The sequence below is a fragment of the Bos indicus genome, chromosome X (assembly GCF_029378745.1).
Source record: "Bos indicus isolate NIAB-ARS_2022 breed Sahiwal x Tharparkar chromosome X, NIAB-ARS_B.indTharparkar_mat_pri_1.0, whole genome shotgun sequence".
Taxonomy (NCBI): domain Eukaryota; kingdom Metazoa; phylum Chordata; class Mammalia; order Artiodactyla; family Bovidae; genus Bos; species Bos indicus.
The window spans coordinates 85215139-85236897 of record NC_091789.1 but is presented as its reverse complement, the minus strand read 5'-3'; the positions used below and the strand labels follow the sequence as shown (position 1 = coordinate 85236897).

Here is a 21759-nt window from a genome sequence, read left to right as displayed (position 1 = left end):
AAAATATGTTTTATATATTAAGAATGTAGTAGTATTGGCAGCCAGGAGGCTGCCGAGAAGAATAAGTCAATTTTGTGGCAATAATATGAGCAACAGAAGAAAGTCTACAGTTAATTAGATGAATAAAAGGGAATGATTGCAGTTGTATAGAAAAATATGGATTTAGAGCAACTGAGTAGTTTGGCAAGAGAAGCCCTGGGGAATTCCCCAGGGTTCAAGGATTTGGCATATCCACAGAGAAGAAAATTGGCAATGGGATTACTATCCATCTTCTCTAACTCTGCCCTACTTTCACCAGACTTCTTCAATTCCAATACCATTGGTGGGAAGGTTGGCACTGCTGGTCACAGTTAGTGGGTCAGGACTAAATCACCCCACGCATACCCCCTAGGTCAGAGTTGCTTCCAAAGTTGCTTCCGCTAAATATATCTCAAGCCCTGGAAATGGCACTGGAACAGAAGGAATTAGACCAAGAACCTGGAGCAGGTAAGTGGGTCCTTAGTAGGACAGGTTTCACAGGCTGGAATTTAGTGAAAGTGGCAGTTGGGTGGAAGAAATGAATAGGGTTCCTGACTCTTGTTTTCTTTGCCCAGGAGTTGACAGTAGCTTGATCCGGATTGGGGCCAGCTGCCAGAACCCAGGATGTGATGCTGTGAGTGAGAGTTTGTGGAGGACTCAAGCGTGTGTTTGAGAGACGTGATGCCTGAGGGATGGCTGGGTATAGATGTGAGGCTGCATACATTTTTATTCATTCTGATCTGATTCTTATCCTGATTCTCCTTTATCTGTCTTAGGTATACCAAGGCCTAGAGAGTGATGCTACTCCATGTACCTACCACCCTGGAGCACCTCAATTCCATGAGGGGTGATGGAGGGGACTGGGTGGGCTGTGAGACAGGTTTTTCCCAATGTTGACCTTAAGATGGAGTGCTTGTGGGGAGGGGAAAGGAGATTAAGTGAATTCTATTCCTACCTCAGGGTGAAATCTTGGAGCTGTTGTGGCATCCAGACCCTGGATTTTGGGGCATTCCTGGCACAGCCAGGATGCAGAGTTGGTAGACATGATTGGGGGAAGCAGGTAAGTCCTGACTTTACTGAACTCTTGATTAGAACCCAGTTCCCAAATAATTTCTCCTCCTTGTACCTCATGGCCAAGCTCTGTATCTTCTCCCTTTTGCATGGACCAAATAAGATTTCTGCTCCCAGTGGTTTTGCAATATGAGGTCGTGTTAATCTTTCTGACACTCTCTGTTTCTTCTCCACATACACCATGAGAATGCCCCTTGGGATAAGAGTCCTTTCTTACCATCCACATTTCACATCTTCTTTTTAGGTGCCAGCATCTTGCCGTCATGATTGGCATCAGACAGATTCCTTAGTAGTGGTGACTATATATGGCCAGATTCCACTTCCTGCATTCAACTGGGTGAAGGCCAGTCAAACTGAGGTGAGGAATGTCTGATGCTGGATGGGAGGCCAGTGAATTGGGTGATATTATCATCTTACCTGCTGAGTCGTCATACACAGTTAATACGTAGGCGCCATAGTCCTCTGGTAGAGCTGTAAGGTCAGGGTTATTTGACTGGCCTGTGGATGTAGGGAATACACCACTGGCCTGCTTCTGTGTCATAATAATGTGTTCTGACCTTCTGAGATTGTTCCTACCCCTGTAATTCTTTTCTCTCAGCTTCATGTCCACATTGTCTTTGATGGTAACCGTGTGTTCCAAGCACAGATGAAGCTCTGGGGGGTAAGTGAAGAGAAAGGGGCACAAGAAGGGGAGGCAGATGGGGTAAAAAGAAGGGCCGGACTGGAATGAATAGAGGGTGTCTTGAGGGACGAAGTTGTAGTGGGAAAGTGGAGGTTTTCTCTTCATTTGCTTTGATATTCTCTCTCTCTCCCCCTCTTCTCCCTATTTTCTCCCCTTCCCCCCAACTCCCCTTTCTTTCCTCTTTCTCTCTCTCCCTTACTTATTCCTTCCCTATATTTTTCCCCATCTTGCATTTTTTATTTTTCTCCCTGTCATTCATCACCACCCTGCCCTGACCCCAATCCCTTTGGTTTCCTCATTTTCTCTTCTGTGTTCGTCTATCTTTCCCTCCTCCTCAGGTCATAGACGTGGAGCAGAGCTCTGTCTCCTTGATGCCATCTCGGGTTGAAATTTCCCTGGTCAAGGCTGACCCAGGATCCTGGGCCCAGCTGGAGCACCCCGATGCACTGGCTGAGAAGGCTAAGGCTAAGGTTGGGTTAGAGATGGATGAGGAAGAGTCTGAGGATTCAGATGATGACTTGAGCTGGACAGAGGAGGAGGAAGAGGAGGAAGCAATGGGGGAATAGTGATACCAGACAGTCAAGTCTAGATAGGATCTCAGTGACTCCCTTAGAATTTCAGAGACCAGGATATGGTTGGCCATGGAGTGTCACTGAGCAACAGGAGGCAGGAGGGGAGAACAAAAGTGTCCAAACCATGCTGTTTTTTCCCTTAAATAAATCTTGTATTCTGCAGTTTCACATAGTGTCGTTCTCTCACCTCACTATCTAAGATTGCATTCGTTCCCTCCAGCTTCTGTGTGTGTGTGTAGCACACATGTGTGAATACAAGCACATGCAATCAATTCTTCACAACCACCAAGTATTTACTGAGTACTTACTACGTGCCCAGTTACATGTTAGGTGGTTTAGAGGTATCTGAGAAGCAGTAGACTTATTCATTCCTCTTAGGAAAATTGTAGTGTGGTTGACAAGTCAAGGCTAATATACATGAGATAATAAAAAACATTATCAAGTAGTTTGAGTGCTAAATTGTGCAGTACAATTTTAAAAGCTATAGGAGTTGAGAGAATGGAGTGATTAATGTGGACTGTAGTAGAAAGGGAAAACACCATGGAACAAGTACATTTTTTACAGCTTTAATTAAATATAGTACACATCCTATACAATTTACCCAAGTGTAAGTGTAAAATTCAGGGTGTTTTTTTTTTTTTTTTTTTAGTATACTTAGAGTTGTGCAGCCACAATCAATTTTATTTTTATTTTTTGGCCACACAACAGCATGTGGGATCTTACTTAGTTCCCCAGCCAGAGATCGAACCCATGCCCCTGCAGTAGAGTGCAGAGTGTTGTTAACCATTGGACCACCAGGGAAGTCCCAACTACAATCAATTTTAAAAGTTTTTGCCATTCCCAAAATAAACCCTATACCCATTAGCAGTCACTCCCAATTTCCCCCCAAACTGATACAACCACTGATCTACTTTCTGCCTCTATGGATTTACCTATTCTGGATATTTCATACAATATGTGGGTTTTTGTGGCAGACTTCTTTCACTTAGGATGTTTTCAAGGTTCATCCATGTTCATCCAACATGATGCTCATCCGACATCAGTACTTTGTTCCTTTTAATGACCAAATGATATTTCACTGTGTGGATATAACACTTGTTTATCTTTTCATCACTTGAGGTATATTTGGGTTATTTCTACTTTTTGGCTATTATGAGTAATGCTCCTGTAATAATGCTCCCGTGAGCATTCAAGTTTTTATGTGGACCTATGTTTTCATTTCTCTTAGATATATACCAAGTATAATTGGAGTGTAATTTCTGGGTAAAATGATAACTTTTAACCTTTTGAGGAATTGCCAGACTGTTTTCCAAAGAGGCTGTACCATTTTACATTCCCATCAGCTGTGTATGAGGGTTCCAGTTCTCTACATCCTAGATATCATTTGTTACTTGTCTTTTATTTAAATTACAGCCATCCTAGTGGGTGTGAAGTGGAATCTCATTGTGGTTTTAATTTGCTTTTTCCTGATGGCTAATGATGCTGAGCATCTTTACATGTGCTTGTTGACCATTTTTGTATCTTATTTGGAGAAATGTCTAAACCAAACCTTTGCCCGTTTGTTAATAGGGTTGTTTGTCTTTTTAGTGAGGTTTTTAAAAAATATGTTCTAGAGATAAATCTCTTGTCAGAAACATTTATAAATATTTTCTCCATTCCTTGTGTTGTCTTTCTACTTCCTTGGTGTCTTTTGATACACAAAAGTTGTAAATTCTTAGGAATTCTAATTTATCTATCTTTCCTTTGGTTGCTTATGTTTTTGATGTCATATCCTAGAAACCATTGCCTAATATATGAAAATTCATTCCTATGTTTTCTAAGAGTTTTATAGTTTCAGCTCTTTCTTTTTGATCTTTGATCCATCTTTTTAAAAATACTTATTTATTTGGCTGCACTTGGGATCTTCATTGTGTTATGTGGGATCTTCCATTGTAGTGCACAGACTCTGGTTATGGCGCGTGGGCTCCAGAGCACAGAGACTTCAGTAGTTGTGGCACATGTACTTAGTTGTTCCACGCCACGTAGGATCTTAGTTCCCCCACTAGGGATCAAACCTGCGTCCCCCGCATTGCCAGGTGAATTCTTAAAATTTTTCGTATGTGGTATGAGGTAGGGGTCCAACTTTATATTTTTGCCTATAGCTATCCAGTTGTCCCAACATTGTTTGTGGTAAAGACTATTCTGTCCCCACTGCATTGTCCTGGCACCCTAGTTGAAAATCAATCAACCATAAATGTGAGGGTTAAGAAATATATTTTGAGTGGAGATTTGGAGAATAAGAAATTTGGATAGCTATGGAAGAGTAGGGAGAGCCAGGCTTGGGTAAGAAGGTGTTCTATTTTACTTTTTATATTTTATTATAAATTCCAAAGGGCTTCCCTGGTGGTTCAGAGGGTAAAGCAATACATTGTCATTGTAAGACAATGCAAAAATGTGTAGAGTAAGAAGTAAGAACTCCTCTTTGGATTCTCTCCAAACTTAGTCCTTTTGCTGTTTGTAACCACTGCTAACATATCAGAGGATTTTTTTTTTTTTTTTTTTTTTTTTTGCCACTTGGCATGCAGGATCTTAGTTCCTTGACCAGGGATCCAACCTGTGCCCCCTTGAGTGAAACCATGGTGCCCTAACCACTGGACCACCAGGTAATTCCCTCAGAAGGTTTAAATGAGGGAACAAAAGAGTCAAGTGAAGTGTGGCTAGATTGGGAAGAACCTAAAATTCTAGATCAAGGATTTTGAATATGATTTTAAAAGAGAGTTAAAAAGGCATTATAAGCATTTTCTTTTTAAAAAATTTTGTTCAAAATAAATAAATAAATAAAAAATTTTGTTCTATTTATTTGGTTACACTGGGTCCTTGTTGCTGCATGCAGGATTTCTCTAGTTGCAGCAAGCGGGGGCTACTCTTTGTTGCAGTGCACCAGCTTCTTGGTGTGGTGGCTTCTCTTGTTGCAGAGCACAGGCCCTAGGTGCACATGGGCTCAGCTGTGGTGCACAGTCTTAGTTGCCCTGTAGCATGGGACCAGGGATCAAACCTGTGTTCCCTGCATTGGCAGGTAGATTTTTATCCACTGTACCACCAGGGAAGTTCAGCCTTTTCTTTTTAAATGTAGTTTTGGTTTGTTTGTTTTGTTTTTTTTTTTTTTTTTTGCGGGGGGTGCACCTCACAGCTTGTGGGATCTTAGTTCCCTGACCAGGGATTGAACCCAGAACCATGGCAGTGAAAGCACTAACCACTGGACAATCAGGGAATTCCCTTAAATGTAGATCTTAATTAGAGGAGTGATATCTCTTTTTTGGAGTCTCTCTTGAATCAGATTTACTCCCTCAACAGCGTGGCCAAGAATCTGGGATTTCAGATTCTTAGAAACATCAAACTAGGAAGCTTACCAAACCTCAGGTGATCTCAAGTATTTTTCATAGCACCCTTTTATCTCAGTTCAGATTCAAGGAACATAAGGTTTCATTAGTAGCTAGGCGTAAATGGGGATGGGAGAATGGACATGGTCAGCAAAGGTGAGGGATTGCAGCATAGCGTGGCTGAGAATTTGGAAACTGAGGCAAGATTAGGGGATGTTAGAGAATGCATCAGGAAAGTTTCCTCTACCTTTCCTCTACCTTGCAGGAAAGTTTAAACAGAAATAAAGGGGATTCCTAGACCTCCAGGATATTCAATAATTCTGGCTTAGCTCTCTGCTCTCATTCAAGTGCAAATAAAGTTTTCCCCTTGAACTGAACCCTCCAGATCCTTTCTAACTAGGTGGCATGCGGGATGTTAGTTATCCAACCAGGGGTCAAACCTGTGCCCCTCGCTGTGGAAGCTTGGAGTCTTAACCACTCAACCACCAGGGAAGTCTAGAAGTTTACTAGACTAAAAAAAAAAAAGTTCTTTTAAAATAATTTTATTTATTTTTGTCTGCACTGGGTCTTTGTTGCTGTTCATGGGCTTTCTCTAGTTGTGGCAAGTGGAGGCTACTCTTCATTGCGGTATGCGGGCTTCTCATTGAGGTGGCTTCTTTTGTTGTTGTACAGGCTCTAGGCACATGGACTTTAGTAGTTGCAGCACGTGGTCTCAGTAGCTGTGGCTCATAGAACTCAGGCTCAGTGTTTGTGGTGCACAGGCTTAGTTGCTCTAAGGCATGTGGAATCTTCTGGAGCAGAGATCGAACCCTGCATTGGCAGGCAAATTCTTATCCACTTGCGCCACCAGGGAAATCCCACAAGTTTGTTGTTGTTCAGTTGCTGTCATGTCCGACTCTTTGTGACCCTATGGACTGTAGCACGCCAGGCTTCCCTGTTCTTCACTATTTCCCAGAGTTTGCTCAAACTCATGTCCATTGAGTCTGTGATGCTATCTTATCTTATCTTATCTCCCGGCAATCTTGATTCCACCTTGTGATTCATCCAGCCCGGCATTTTGAATACTCTGCATGTAAGTTAAATAGAGTGACAGTATACAGCCTTGTCATATTCCTTTCTCAGTTTTGAACCCGTCAGTTGTTCCATGTCCAGTTCTAACTGTTGCTTCTTGTATAAGTTTCTCAGGAGACAGGTTAAGTGGTCTAGTATTCCCATCTAAGGATTTTCCATGGTTTGTTGTGATCCACACAGTCAAAGGCTTTGGCATAGTCAATGAAGCAGAAGTAGATGTTTTTCTGGAATTCTCTTGCTTTCTCTGTGATCCAGCAAATGCTGGCAATTTGATCTCTGGTTCCTCTGCCTTTTCTAAATCCAGCTTGAATATCTGGAAGTTCTTGGTTCATGTACTGCTAAAGCCTAGCTTGAAGGATTTTGAGCATCACCTTCCTAGCATGCAAAATGAGCTCAAAAGTTTACTATTTTTTTAAAGTAGGAACACTTTATTATTTTGGTTGCACTGGGTCTTTGTTTCGGTGAATGGACTTTCTCTAGGTTGCAGCAAGCAGGAACTACTCTTTATTGCAGTGCTTGGGCTTCTCATTGTGGTGGCTTCTCTTGTTGTGAAGCGCAGGCTCTAGCAGGTGTAGGCTTCAGTAGTTGTGGCGCGTGGGCTCAGAAGTTGTGGTGCACAGGCTTAGTTGCTCTGCAGCATGTGGAATCTTCCTGGAGCAGGGATCAAACCCATGTCCCCTGTATCAGCATATGGATTCTTATCCACTGAGCCACCAGGCAAGTCCAAAAGTTTACTTTTAATGTCATTTTTCTGTGGGTGAAACATCAAAAGGGGCTTTAAAGGATGTACTTTTTTAAATTTAGAGATGTAAAATATATATAGAAGAGTGTATAAAGTACACTAATCTTAAATGTACAACTTTTTTCTATCTTATCAAAATCAGGGGACCAGCAACTACTCAGAATTCCTGGAGAGGATGGAGGTGAGGAATCAAAAATTTCAAGTAACCCTTGTATATAAACTTGATATATAAAGCTTAAAATTTGCAGCATTAATAAAGTAGTATACTAGATCCTTTTACATAGCCCCAAACCCAAAATATGAGTTTCAAGCAGGTGTATAACATTATTAACCACCACTACAACAATAACCATAGCTACCATTTCTGATACAAACTAACCTGCCAACCATTATACTAAGTGCTTTACATGTATTATCTTATTTAATCATCTACTTCCCACCATCACATCTACATAGTTATTCATAATAGCACAAATACTCTCCCTGCCTCCTTTTATAGTTCTCATTTCTTTCCACTGTGCATTGTATCGTATTCCCTCACACCTCTCTGGAAACCTCACACCATTAATTATCCTCTCTCTCCCCTGTTTGTTCAGCCTTTCTCTCTCTGGATATTTTCGTTGACATTTAAACATGTGCAAGTCTCCTCAGTCTTACAAAAACAATTTCCCTTGACTTCATATTCCTCTCCAGCTACTATTAATTCCTTTCTCTCCTTTGTAACCAAACTTCTTAAAATAACTACTCTTTTTCCATTTCCTTCTTCCTAGTCCATTCACAACACACTTCAATATGTCTTCTAACTGCCTCAATCTGGGGTGATAAGATTACCATTGACTGGGCCACCAAGTCACTAAATCCAATGGATACTTTAGTCCCTATCTTACTTGAACTCTCAAGCAAAATTTGACATTAATGATGGTTTCTCTCTTGAAGTACATTTCATGGCTTCTATGACCCATCACTCCTCTTGGTTGTCTTCCTACTTCTCTGGCCATTTCTTTCAGTCTCTTTTACAGGCTCCTCCTCTTCTTACTGGCCATTCAATGATGAAGTTCCTCAGGACTCAGTCCTAGGCTCAGTCTCTTCATTGTTGTTGTTCAGTTGCTAAGTTGTGTCCAACTCTTTGTGACCCCATGGACTATAGCACGCCAGGCTCCTCTATTCTCTATCTCCCAGAGTTTGTTCAAATTCATCTCCATTGAGTCGGTGATGCTATCTAACCATCTCAACTTCTGCTTCCCCTTTCTCCTTTTGCCTTGAATCTTTTCCAGCATCAGGATCTTTTCCAATGAGTTGGCTCTTTGCATCAGGTGGCCAAAGTTTTGGAGCTTTAGCATCAGTCCTTCCAATGAATATTCAGAGTTGATTTCCTTTAGAATTGACTGATTTGATCTCCTTGCAGCCCAAGGGACTCTCAAGAGTCTTCTCCAGCACCACAATTTGAAAGCAATCAATTCTTTGGCGCTCAGCCTTCTTTATGTTCCAACTCCACATCTGTATAAGACTACTGGAAAAGCCATGACTTTGACTATATGAATCTTTGCCCATAAAGTGATGTCTCTTCTTTTTAATATGCTCTCTAGGTCTCTTCATATATTGATATATATAACTCTCTTCTAGACACTCTTAATTATGCCCATGACTTCAAATACCACCCACAGGCAAATGACTCATGCATTTTTCTCTCTAGGCCATATCTTTGCTTTGAGGTCTAGATCTGTGTATTATAATAATAATAGCTAATGCAGATTTAGATCAGTATCTGACATATAGTAAGTACCTATTATTAGTACCGCTACTATTCTTCTTTCTTTTCACCAAAAGCTTTCACCTTGGCCTTTTGGGAAGGTCGAGGTGTTTCTTTTTTTTTTTCCCTTGGAGAAGAGGGACACATTTCCAATATCCAATTTTATAATGTTTCAGTAAGAAAATAGGATTCTTTTAGCTGCACCTAATGACTTGTTGGATCTTAGTTCTCCAACCAGGGATTGAACCTGGACACCTAAGCATGGACTACCAGGGAATTCCCAGAAAATAAAATTTTTCTTGACACTCAGGTTTTGCTAGTCTGTGAAGTGATAACATATTTACCATACAATTGCATTAGCTTCAGCATTATGTATGATTGTATTCACCTCCTGAGGGAGTAAACATCATATATAGAATGCCACTGTGTAGGACACTTCTACCCACATTATTTTACTTAATCCTCACACCTGATCTCTGAGGATTATTATCCCCAGTTTTTATAGATGAGGAAACCAAAGCTCAGAGAAGGACATAGCTTGCTTGAGGTCACATGGCTACTGATTAAAACCTCAGTCATTGTTCAAGAGCCATCTGAGAATATCCAAATACCTAAAATCCAATTAAAATCTTAGAAGAGGAGCTTGATATCATACCCCTCTAGCCTAACAGAGTCCCTTTGATAAGCCTCTCTGGGAACCAGCAAGGCTCTTGGTAATATCTCACATTGATATAATGCTTTCCTAAACTAGGGATCCCCAACCTCTGGGATCTAATGTCTAATGATCTGAGGTAGAGCTGATATAATAATAATAGAAATAAAGGCACAATAAATGTAATGTGTTTGAATAATCCTGAAACCATCCCCAAACCCCCTGGTCCATGGAAAAATTGTCTTCCACGAAACCAGTCCCTCATGCCAGAAAGGTTGGGGACCAGTGTCCCAAACAACTTTTCACCTCTGATCACCTCATCTCTAACCTAAGTGGGACCCTTAGGTACTTTACCTGTCACTTCATCTGGATCAGTAATTCTCTCTCAGTTACACCAGATTCAGTGTTACTGATTCTGGGACCCATGCCTCCACTGTCCCCTCTCTCTCTGCTCCCAAGGTCCCAGAACACTGCTAGAGGGAGAACCAAGCAGGCCAGTATAAATTCATGCTGTCCAGTTTCAACTTGGCCCTTGCAGCTGCTCAGCAACCCTTTTATTTGTCTCATACATTCCCTGGCACTCTCCCCACAGAGGCTGTTCCAGACCTTCCTCTTCTCATATTCCAGCTCCTCCTGTTCCACTCCTTCAGATTAATACACACACTTTCATCAGATGCTTGATAATTCAATAACATTTTAAAAAGCATTTTAATGGAGAATGTAAAACATGTACAAAAGTAGACTGAATACTGTAATGAATCCCTTACTAAACACTCAGCTTCAACTAGTATCAACTCTTGGGCACTCTCGTTCCATCTGTTTCCTCTGTACCATAATATTTTGCAGCAAATTCCAGATATGATGTCATCCCATACCTAAATAGTTCATTATGTATCTTTAAAAGGTAAGGATTCTTTTTTAAAAATCATAATTGTAGTATCATTAGCGCACATAAAATAAACAAGTAGTATTTCCTTGATATCATTAAATATCAAGTCAGCATTTAAATTTCTAATAGTTTCATAAATGTCAAAATAATTTTACAGCTTTTTTGGTTTGAATCAGTATCTAAGATCCACACATTGTGATTGAATATGTATTATATGTCACTTTTTTCCTTTCAACTTTTTGTTGAGGAAGTTGGATTGTTTTTCAGTAGAGTTTCATAGTCTGGGTTTTGCCAATTCCATCTCTGTTGTATAGGTTCTCTGTTGTATATATTGGTAAGATCAATAATGTCTGTACAATGCATATTCTATATTAATTGTCCTATTTTCAGCGGTGTGAGGAAACTGTCTACGTGACCAAAGAAATGGAGGGTGTCTGGCCTAGAGACTGACTCAGGAAGAAGCTAGGACCTCTTTAGCAGGAATGAAACAGATGGTTCAATAAATAGTAACGGAGGTCCAGGCAAGATAAGATGGGTGAGGGGCCATGCAGTGTCACATTTCTTCTCTGCTGGTATGTAGAGCAGGACAGTCAGGGAAGCAATGATCAGGCTGAAGTCAGAACTAGAAAAGGAGAGGTAGCTCTTGAGGCAGCAGCTGGGATTATTTCTCAGGGGATTACTCTTCTTGCTATACCCTGTTTTCTAAATATATCTTATTCATTTCCACCTCTGTGCCTTTGCCCTGGATGTTTCCTCTGCTTGGAATAGCATCTCCTTTCTCTCTACCCACCCAAATTCTACTTACCTTTAACGACCAGTGCAAGTTCCCTCTTCTCTGTACTTTAGCTTGTAGAGTCATAAAATATTTCTGAAAGGATAAACAAGAGATCAAGAACATTGATTGCTGTCCCGGGAAGGAAACTGGATGGCTAGAGGACAAGGCTGGAAGGGAGAAAGATATTACTGATTTGCTGCAGGATGGACAGTTGATCTGATGAAAGTGTCTAATATGAAATCTGTGGAAGTAGAAGGAGGGAGATTGGAGTTTATAATTTGAGGAGAAAGAGGAAGGTCTGAAACAGCCTCTTTGGGGAGACTGCCAGGGAACATATGAGACAAATAAAAGGGTTGCTGAGCAGCTGTGAGGACCAAGTTGAAATTGGACAGCATGAATTTATGTTGGTCTGCTTGGTTCTCCCTCTAGCAGTGTTCTGGGACTTTGGGAGCAGAAAGAGACAGAGAGGACAGTAGAGGCAGGGGTCCTAGAGTCAGAAACACTGAATCTGATGTAATTGGGAGATAATTACTGATCTGGATAAAGTGACAGGTAAAGTACCAGGGTGGGGGTCCCACTTAAGTTAGAGATGAGGTGATCAGAGATGAAAAGTGATTTGGAAAAGTGTTATATCAATATGAGATATCACTGATGAACTAAGGGCCTCATTGATTCCCACATAGGCTTGTCAAAGGGATGCTGCTAGGCTAGAGTAGTGTGGTTATCTTCTAAAATCGTCTTCTAAAATCCCAGTTGGGTCCTTAGGTTTTAGATATTCTTTGATGACTCTTGGACAACTCTTAGCAATGACTGAAGTTTAAACATGTGGCAGTCATCACTGAAACTGGAACTTCTGCAAGATACATGACGGGAAGGGTAATTTTAAAAAAGCTCTTTATTGAGCCTTTACTATGATCTAAGTATTGTAATAAAAAATGTGCATGTGTACATGCACACTTTATCTGTTATTTCTCTTTGTATATATTATATATACATATATCTCAAATGAGAATATATATTCTCCTTTACTTCTCACAATAGTGTATTAAAAGCATTATTATTATTTTTTTAATAGATGATGAAACTGGGCTTCAGGGAGGTTGCATAATTTTCTCTAGGTCACACATCTATCAAGAGTCAGAACTGGGACTCAAATCCAGGTTTGAGTACAAAGCCTGTAGTCTTTCGTTTCTAGCACTACTTTCCAGCAAATACCTCCATCCATTAAATCAGTGTTATTTTGCCAATGACATCCATTATTAAAACTTTAGATTCATTCTCACCAAAAAGATTTATACACTGAATTGAAAGCTTTTGGTGAGTAAGAAGTTAATTGACTAGGGTGGAAGAAAGAGACAGTGAAACCAATTGAAGATGGTTGCAGTAGTCTAAGAGAGAAAGATGAGACCTCAAACTTAAGTGGGTGTGGTAGTAAGAAGGGAGGAGAGAATAATGTATTTAAAAGATATGTCTTAGTTGACTCATGCTGCTATAACAAAGTACCATGGACTAGGTGGTTTATAAACAAATAAATTTATTTCTTATAGTTCTGGAGGCTGGAAGTCTGAGATCAGGGTACCAACATAGTCACGTTCTGATGAGGGACCTCTACCAGGTGGAGAGGAAAGAGAGAAAGCAAGCTCTCTCATGACTTGTATAAGGGCACTAATCCCATTCACGATCTCTTGTAATCCTAGTTAGACTTCCCTGGTTGCTCAGACGGTAAAAACATCTGTCTACAATGCGGGAGACCCGGGTTCAATCCCTGGGTTGGGAATATCCCCTGGAGAAGGAAATGGCAATCCACTCCAGGACTATTGCCTAGAAAATCCCATGGACAGAGGAGCCTGGTAGGCTACAGCCCAGTTACCTCCCCAAAGCCCCATCTCCTAATACCATCACATTGAAGGGTCGGATTTTAATGTATGAATTTTAGAGGACACAAGCACTGAGTCCACAACATCAGAAGTAGTGAAAGTAATATGGCCACTGCTAGTCTCTATGTTCCTTAAACTTACTGTAACTCACTCCTTCCTCAGTGCCTCTGTACTACCTGTTCCCCCTACCTGGAATAGTCTTTCTCCAGGTCTTTGAATAGGTGATTCTTTCTTAACATTCACAGCTCAACTATCACTACTCATGATACGGAAACAATTCAACTATCACCACTCATGATAGGGAAACAATTCATTATCTCAAAAATTAATCAATAAAGGGAGATAATCAAGTATTTATCCTGCCTTTCCTGGATGAACTGGGTAGATGAAGGGACATGTCTTTTTCCAAAACCATTCCAATTAATAAAAAGAAATAAAATTAGGATATCACTGTTCTGCAATCCTTTTTTTTTTTTTTTTTTGTGTGTGTGTGTGTGTGTAGTAAAGTTTTATTAAAGTATAAAGGAGATAGAGAAAGCTTCTGACATAGGCATCAGAAGGGGGCAGAAAGAGTACCCCTGCAATCCTTGATAAATAGTGAGCAAAGATATTAGACATTATGTCTATCCTATAGTCATATGAAAGGGATGGAATCCGAGTTTGATCTAGTCTTTGGATCCAGGTGCCAATTTGTAGTAAATACATAGAAACCACATAATGCCTATGTAATTAGCAAAATGCAGAGTGAGAAGCTTCATAGGTCAAATTTGAGTTCTTCCATTAAACAAAAAAAAATCACACTTCTCAGTGAGGCCTTTCTTGACCATCTTCTCTAAATTAGCACCTACTCGCCAAGGTACTATCACATTACCCTGTTTGATTTTCCCCATATCCATTATCATCTGCTGAGGTTTCCTTACATGAGAAGCAATATAACATAACAGTTAAGAGGACAAACTATTAATATAACATCAGGCTGCCTGGGTTCAAATCTTGACTACTTACTAGTTATGTGACCTTAAAGTACTTAAGAGCTATAGACCTCAGTTTCCCCAACTATAAAATGGGATTAATAACAGTGCCTATATCATAGGGTCATTAGGAGTATTAAATGAGATAAGTCTATCTCATTTAATATCTACCTCATAGCTTATCATAGTACCTAGTACAAGATAAGCATTATAAATGCTAACAATATTGCATAATTATTTTTTTCTTGTACATTATTTCTCTCATTCACTAGCATATAAGTCTTTCTGCACTATATGCAGCATCTAAAACTGCCTAGCGCATATATATATTATGTGCTTAATATATGTTTGTTGAATGAAAGGCCTGAGTTAGGGTGATAAGGAAAGTAGAAAGGAGATATGTAAGATATTATTTAAAAAGAAGGAAAGGAGAAGGAAATGGCAACCCACTCCAGTGTTCTTGCCTGGAGAATCCCAGGGATGTGGGAGCCTGGTGGGCTGCCGTCTATGGGGTCGCACAGAGTCGGACACGACTGAAGCGACTTGGCAGCAGCAGCAGCAGCAGCATGAAGGAAAAAAAAAACACTAGAAGGACATAAGAGTCTGATAAAACATGTTACTAGGAAGGGCTGAGGTGGAAAGTGGGTGGATGTGTTGGAAACACTGTGGGGGATGAGGTGGGACTGAGTTTGTTCACCTTTTGTGTTTTGAGCTTTTTTATATACTTGCACATGTGGAATATTAAAAATGCAGAAAAGTGTATAAAATACAAAAAAAAAAAAAAAAAAAAAAAAAAATAAAAAGAAGGAAAAAAAACCTTGGGCTTGATTTTTTTCTGATAAAGAGGGAATGGTATAAGATAATTATCACAAGGCTTCAAACTTAAGTAACAGGTAGGTTAGTGCTTTTAACAGAAACAGGAAAACTGGGAACTAGAACTAATATTATATGAATATTCCAATAGTGAATTTTATTTTAGATACGAGTTTGAAATGATTGCAAAAGATGTGAGTGGAAATGCTGCTGCTGCTGATACTGCTGCTAAGTTGCTTCAGTCGTGTCCGACTCTGTGCGACCCCATAGACAGCAGCCCACCAGGCCCCGCCGTCCCTGGGATTCTCCAGGCAAGAACACTGGAGTGGGTTGCCATTTCCTCCTCCAATGCATGAAAGTGAAAAGTGAAAGTGAAGTCGCTCAGTCGTGTCCGACTCTTAGCGACCCCATGGACTGCAGCCTACCAGGCTCCTCTGTCCATGGGATTTTCCAGGCAAGAGTATTGGAGTGGGTTGCCATTGCCTTCTCCAGTGGAAATGCTCGCAGGCAGTTAATTAGAAATGCAAAATTAGAGTTCATGAGAAAAATCAGTGCTGAAGATAGATTTCAGTATCATCTGCATCAATATGATACAAACATTTAACTTACTAGTATGAGCTTCCTTCATCTTTAAAAAACAAAAACATACAGATGTGAATAAAATGGAAAACACAGTATTTGAACTCTTAAATTGTTCTCAGAAGAAGTCACCATAAGAAATTTGGTGTGTATTCTTACATTTTCTATACATTTATAAGCATATTGGCATACAACATGTAGAGACATAGTAAAAGTATGAGCGATACCTATGTTTTTATAGAGAGGTTTGGTTTTTCTTTTTGCCCAATTTGGAATTATTCTATAAATATTTTTCTGTAGCTTAATTGTTAAGCGTATCACTTTATTGTCCTTTAAAATATTTCCACATCAATATATATAGATCTCTGACATTCTTTTTTGTGCTGCATAGTATGGATATGCCATAATTTATTTAACTCTTCTGCTATTGGCGAACACTTAAGTTGTTGACAGTTTTTTAATATTACAAATTGCTGCTGCTGCTGCTAAGTCACTTCAGTCGTGTCCGACTCTGTGCAACCCCATAGATGCAGCCCACCAGGCTCCCCCATCCCTGGGATTCTCCAGGCAAGAACACTGGAGAGCGTTGCCATTTCCTTCTCCAATGCATGAAAGTGAAAAGTCAAAGTGAAGTCACTCAGTTGTGTCCAACTCTTCACAACCCCATGGACTGCAGCCTCCCAGGCTCCTCCATCCATGGGGTTTTCCAGGCAAGAGTATTGGAGTGGGTTGCCATTGCCTTCTCTGAATATTACAAATTATGCAGCAATTAAAATCATTATACATGTATCTTTGAATATTTATACTAATATTTTTTGAGGATAGATTCCTAGAAGTGGGATTGCTGGAAAGGAGTTATAAATATCCTTACACATTTGAAGTGTTAATATATACTGCTCAGTTTCCCTCCACAAAGGCTGTTTCAGTTTACATGGCCACCCAGCAGTGTACGAGGTACCAGTTTCCCCAAAACCCTCTTCAATATTTTGTTATGAATTAAAATTTTTATCAACAAGATATGCAAATAATGGTAGCTCATTTTTATTTTGCATTTCTTCTGGTCTCAGGAAATGGTAAGCATTTTTTACTGAATATAGTAGTCCTCCTTATCCATGGTTTCACATCCCATGATTTAGTTACCCTCAGTCAAATGTAGTTTGAAAACATTAAACGGACAATTCCAGAAATAAGCAACTTGTAAGTTTTTAAAAAATATTTTATTGGAGTATAGTTGATTTACAATGTTGTATTTAATTTCTGCTGTATAGCAAAGTAACTCAGTTATACATGTATATATATATATATTCTCTTCATATTCTTTTCCACTGTGGTTTATCACAAGATATTGAATATTGTTCTCTGTACTATACAGTATGACCTTATTGTTTATCCATCCTATATATAATAGTTTGCATCTGCTAATCTCAAACTCCTAGTCCTTCCCACCTCTACCCTCTCTCTTGGCAACCACAAGTCTATTCTCAGTATCTGTAAGTCAGTTTTTGTTTCATAGATTATGTTCATTTAGTATTTGTCTTTCTCTTTCTGACTGACTTTGCTTAGTATGATAATCCCTAGGTCCATCCATGTTACTGCAAGTGGCATTATTTCATTCTTTTTAATGGCTAATATTCCATTGTGTAAACATACATACCACATCTTCTTTATCCATTCATCTGTCGATGGGCATTTAGGTTGTTTCCAAGTCTTGACTATTGTGAATAGTGCTGCTATGAACATAAGGGTGCATGTATCTTTTCAAATTATAGTTTTGTCTGGGTATATGCCAACAGTGGGATTGTAGGATCATATTATACATAGGTCTATTTTTAGTTTTTTGAGAAACATCCATATTGTTTTCTCTAGTGGCTATACAATTTACATTCCCACCAACCATGTAGGAGGGTTCCCTTTTCTCCACACACTCTCCAGAATTTATTACTAGTACACATTTTTTTTGACCACACTGCGTGGCTTGCGGAATCTTAATTCCCCAACCAAGGGTCAGACCTGGGACCTGACAGTGAAAGCGCTGAGTCCTAACCACTGGAATTCTGCCAGGGACTTAGACTTTTTAGTGATGGCCATTCTGACTGGTGTGAGGTAGTACCTCATTATAGTTTTGATTTGCATTTCTTGAATAATTAAGCGATGATGAGCATCTTTTCATGTGCCTATTGGCCATCTGTATGTTTTGTTTGGAGAAATGTCTGTTTCAATCTTCTGTCCATTTTTCAATTGGGTTATTAGTTTTAAATTGAACACAATTCTGAATAGCAAGATGAAATCTTGTGACATCCCACTCTAGGATGTAAATCATGCCTTTGTCCAGCACATCCATGCTGTATACACTACCCTCTTATTAATCACTTAGTAACCTCCTAGAAGTTATCAGATCAACTGTCTCAGTGTCACAGTGCTTGTGTTCAAATAACCCTTATTTTATTTAGTAATGGCCCCAAAGTATAAGAGTAGATGCTGGCAATTTGGATATTCTCTTACTGTACCTAATTTGTAAAATAAACTTTATCATAGATACTAATATATATATAGGGAAAAAACAGTATATTATAAGTTTTGGTACTATCTGTGGTTTCAGGCATCCCCTGGGGGTCTTAGAAAGTATCCCCTGTACCAAATTTCTGTTAAACTCTGTTTCCAGCCCCATATGTCATGTGCATCCTCTGCTGTACCTGGTGTCTTGGATCTTTGCATAGTTTTTCTGGTGAAATGGCCCCTTCTTATCTGTATCCTCTGTAGTAGATCAAAATCTCTTCCCAGCTACTATTAATATTTCAGCTACAGTTTCTCAAATGACATTCCTGCATCGAGAAAATCCCAAGAACTTTTTATCCTTTCGGGTTTGTACATGTTTTGTATGTTGTTTTGGTTTACTTTGGTGCCTCAGAAGAGATTTGAAATGCAATACTTGTCATAAACTAAATTCTCACACATAACTGCTTCTCTATTCAGTTCCGTTGATATATTTGTCTATTCTTGAACTATTTCACAACTTTATATAATAATTTGATATTTGGTAGGCAAAGCTTCCCTTACTTCTTCTATCTTTTAAAAGTTTCTTGGCTCTTTTTATATGTTCTTCCAGATGAACTTCAGAACCAACTTGTTTAGTACTCTTATCCCTGACCTCACAAATCCCAATGAGATTGTTGTAGAAATTTATACTTACTTGAAAAGTTTTTAAATAATGAAACTTCTCATTCAGGAATATTGTACATCTATCTGTTTGTCAAATATTCATACTTATAGCCTTCAGTAGTATTCTGTAATTTTATTCATGTCAGTATTTTGTATGTTTCTTGTTAGGTTTATTCCTATCATTTTTTTCACTGCTATGAATTAGATCTTCCCCCCATTGCATTTTCTAATTGGATATTGTTTTTATAGAGAAAAGTTATTGATTTAAAACTTAAACTCTATTTCTATTTAATTTTAATAGTATCTCAGTTCATTCTCTTGTATTGTCTATATATCATATATAAACAAGGACATTTTATGATTCTTCCTTTACAGCATTTTAACTTTTGTCTTCATGCTTTGGCTAGAACCTGCAGAGCAACATTCAGTATTAGTTGAGAAAACAGGTGAATATTCTTGATTTTGTTCTGACTTTAAGGTGAATGCCACTAGTATTTCACTATTATGATGATTGCAGTTGTTTTCTTCTTTTTTTTAAGTAAAAAATTTTTATTTATGGCTGTGCTGGGTCTTCATTGCTGTGCAGGCTTTTCTCTAGTTGTAGCGAGCAGGGACTACTCTAGTTGTGCACAGGCTTCTCATTGTGGTGGCTTCTCTTGTTGCAGAGCACAGGCTCTAGGGCACATGGGTTTCAGAAATTGTAGCACAGGCTCAGTAGTTGTGGCGCACGGGCTTAGTTAATCTGCAGCATGTGGGATCTTCCCAGACCAGGGATTAAACCCAGGTCTCCTGCCTTAGCAGGCGGATTCTTTATCACTGAGCCACGAGGGAAGCCCTGCCGTTGTTTTCTATATTCTCTTTCTTTGGCTGCACTGGGTCTTAGTTGCACCATGGGGGATCTTCAGTCTTCATTGCAGCATGCAGGGTCTTTAGTTGTGGCATGCAAACTCTTAGTTGCAGCCTATGAGATCTAGTTTCCTGACTAGGGATTGAAGCCAGGCCCCCTGCATTGGGAGCTCGAAGTCTTAGCCATTGGACCACCAGGGAAGTCCCTGTGTCTCTATTTCTGCTTTGCAAATAAATTCACCTGTACCATTTTTCCAGATTCTGCATATAAGTGATATTATGCAATATTTGTTTTTCTCTTTCTGACTTACTTCATTCTATATGACAGTCTCATTTGTTTTTTCAGTATTGAGCTGCGTGAGCTGTTTTATATTTGGAGATTAATCCTTTGTCAGTTGCTTTGTTTGCAAATTTTTTTTACCATTGTGAGGGTTGTCTTTTCATCTTGTTTATAGTTTCCTCTGCTGTACAAAACCTTTTAAGTTTAATTAGGTCCCATTTGTTTATTTTTGTTTCTATTCCCATTAATCTAAGAGGTGCGTCAGAGAGAATCTTGCTTCAATTTATGTCAAAGGGTGTGCTGTCTGTATTTTCCTGTAAGAGTTTTATATTGCCCAGCCTTATATTTAGGCCTTTAATCCATTTTGAGCTTATTTTTATTTATAATGTTAGAGAGTATTCTGATTTCATTCTTTTACATGTAGCTGTCCAGCGGATTTTCCTGGTGGTCCTGTAGCTAAGACTCCAAGCTCCCAGTGCAGGGGTCCCAGGTTCAATCCCTGATCAGGGAATTAGATCCCACATTCCCCAAGTAAGAGTTCACATGCTGCAACTAAGAGTTTTCATGCTGCAGGTAAAAAAGAGATCCCGCACATGCCATAGCTATGGATCCTGCAAGTGGTTTAGTCACTCAATCGTGTCTGACTCTTTGCAATCCCATGGACTGTAGCCCAGCAGGCTTCTCTGTCCATGGGATTCTCCAGTCAAGAATACTGAAGTGGATTGCTGTTCCCTTTCCCAGAGGATCTTCCTGACCCAGGGATGGAACCCTGGTCTCCTGCATTGCAGGCATATTCTTTACCATTTGAACTACAGGAAAGTCCTAAAGATTCTGCATGCCGCAACTAAAAGATCCTATGTGCTGCAATGGAAACTGAATATAGGGCATGCCACGACTAAGACCCGACACAGCCAAATAAACAAACAAACATATAGCTGTCCAGTTTTCCCAGCACCACTTATTGAAGAGACTGTATTTTCTCCATTGTATATTCTTGCCTCCTTTGTCATACATTAGGTGACCATAGGTGTGTGGGTTTGTCTCTGGGCTTTTTATCCTTCCATTGATCTATATTTCTGTGTTCTGTGCCAGTATCATACTATCTTGATTACTTTAACTTTGTAGTATAGTCTGAAGTTGGGGTGGTGCCTGATTCCTCCAGCTCCATTTTTCTTCCTCAAGATTGCTTTGGCTCTCATGGCCAATTTTGTTTCATCTATATTTTGCTAGCTCCTGCTTCTCTGCCCATGTAAGATTATTCTGAAGCAAATATCAGATATCATATTATTTCATCTCATCCATAAATATTTTGGTATGTATCTGTAAGACGTAAGAACTTTTCTTAAACATGACAACAAAACGATCACCTCTAAAAAATTCTTATATTCATCAAGTGTACAGTCATTGTTCAAATTTTCCTGATTGTCTTATAAATGTTTGTGTGTTTATTTTTAGTTTGTTTGAATCATGATCCAAGCACAGGTTATATGCTGCAATTGGTTGATATGTTTCTTTTTTTAAAGAAAATACTTAGTTATTTATTTAGGGCTACATTGAATCTTAGTTGTGGCATGAGGGATCTTTTGTTGCACTGCTCGGGCTCTTTATTGTGACTTGCAGGCTTCTCGCAAGTTGTGGGGTATGGGCTCTCTA

At 39.4% G+C, this 21759-nt stretch overlaps 1 protein-coding gene across 7 annotated transcripts in view; it reads left to right on the top strand.

Moving 5' to 3' along the window:
* ITGB1BP2 (integrin subunit beta 1 binding protein 2) overlaps window positions 1-21759 on the top strand; it is a 43522-nt gene that overhangs the window by 1499 nt on the left and 20264 nt on the right. For 3 of the 7 annotated variants that reach the window (XR_011565288.1, XR_011565287.1, XR_002180236.2), the window contains exons 5-11: window positions 392-486; window positions 594-652; window positions 795-865; window positions 979-1078; window positions 1334-1447; window positions 1688-1750; window positions 7658-7696. Coding sequence is in view for 2 of the 7 variants with exons in the window: in XM_019955905.2 (XP_019811464.2) it covers window positions 392-486; window positions 594-652; window positions 795-865; window positions 979-1078; window positions 1334-1447; window positions 1688-1750; window positions 2110-2337 (730 nt within the window). In the remaining 5 variants the exon portion in view is untranslated. Of the gene's footprint in view, window positions 1-391; window positions 487-593; window positions 653-794; window positions 866-978; window positions 1079-1333; window positions 1448-1687; window positions 1751-2109; window positions 2512-7657; window positions 7697-21759 lie in introns of those variants that run through there. The other 4 variants (XM_019955905.2, XM_019955907.2, XR_011565289.1 and 1 more) reach the window with 3 other exon arrangements.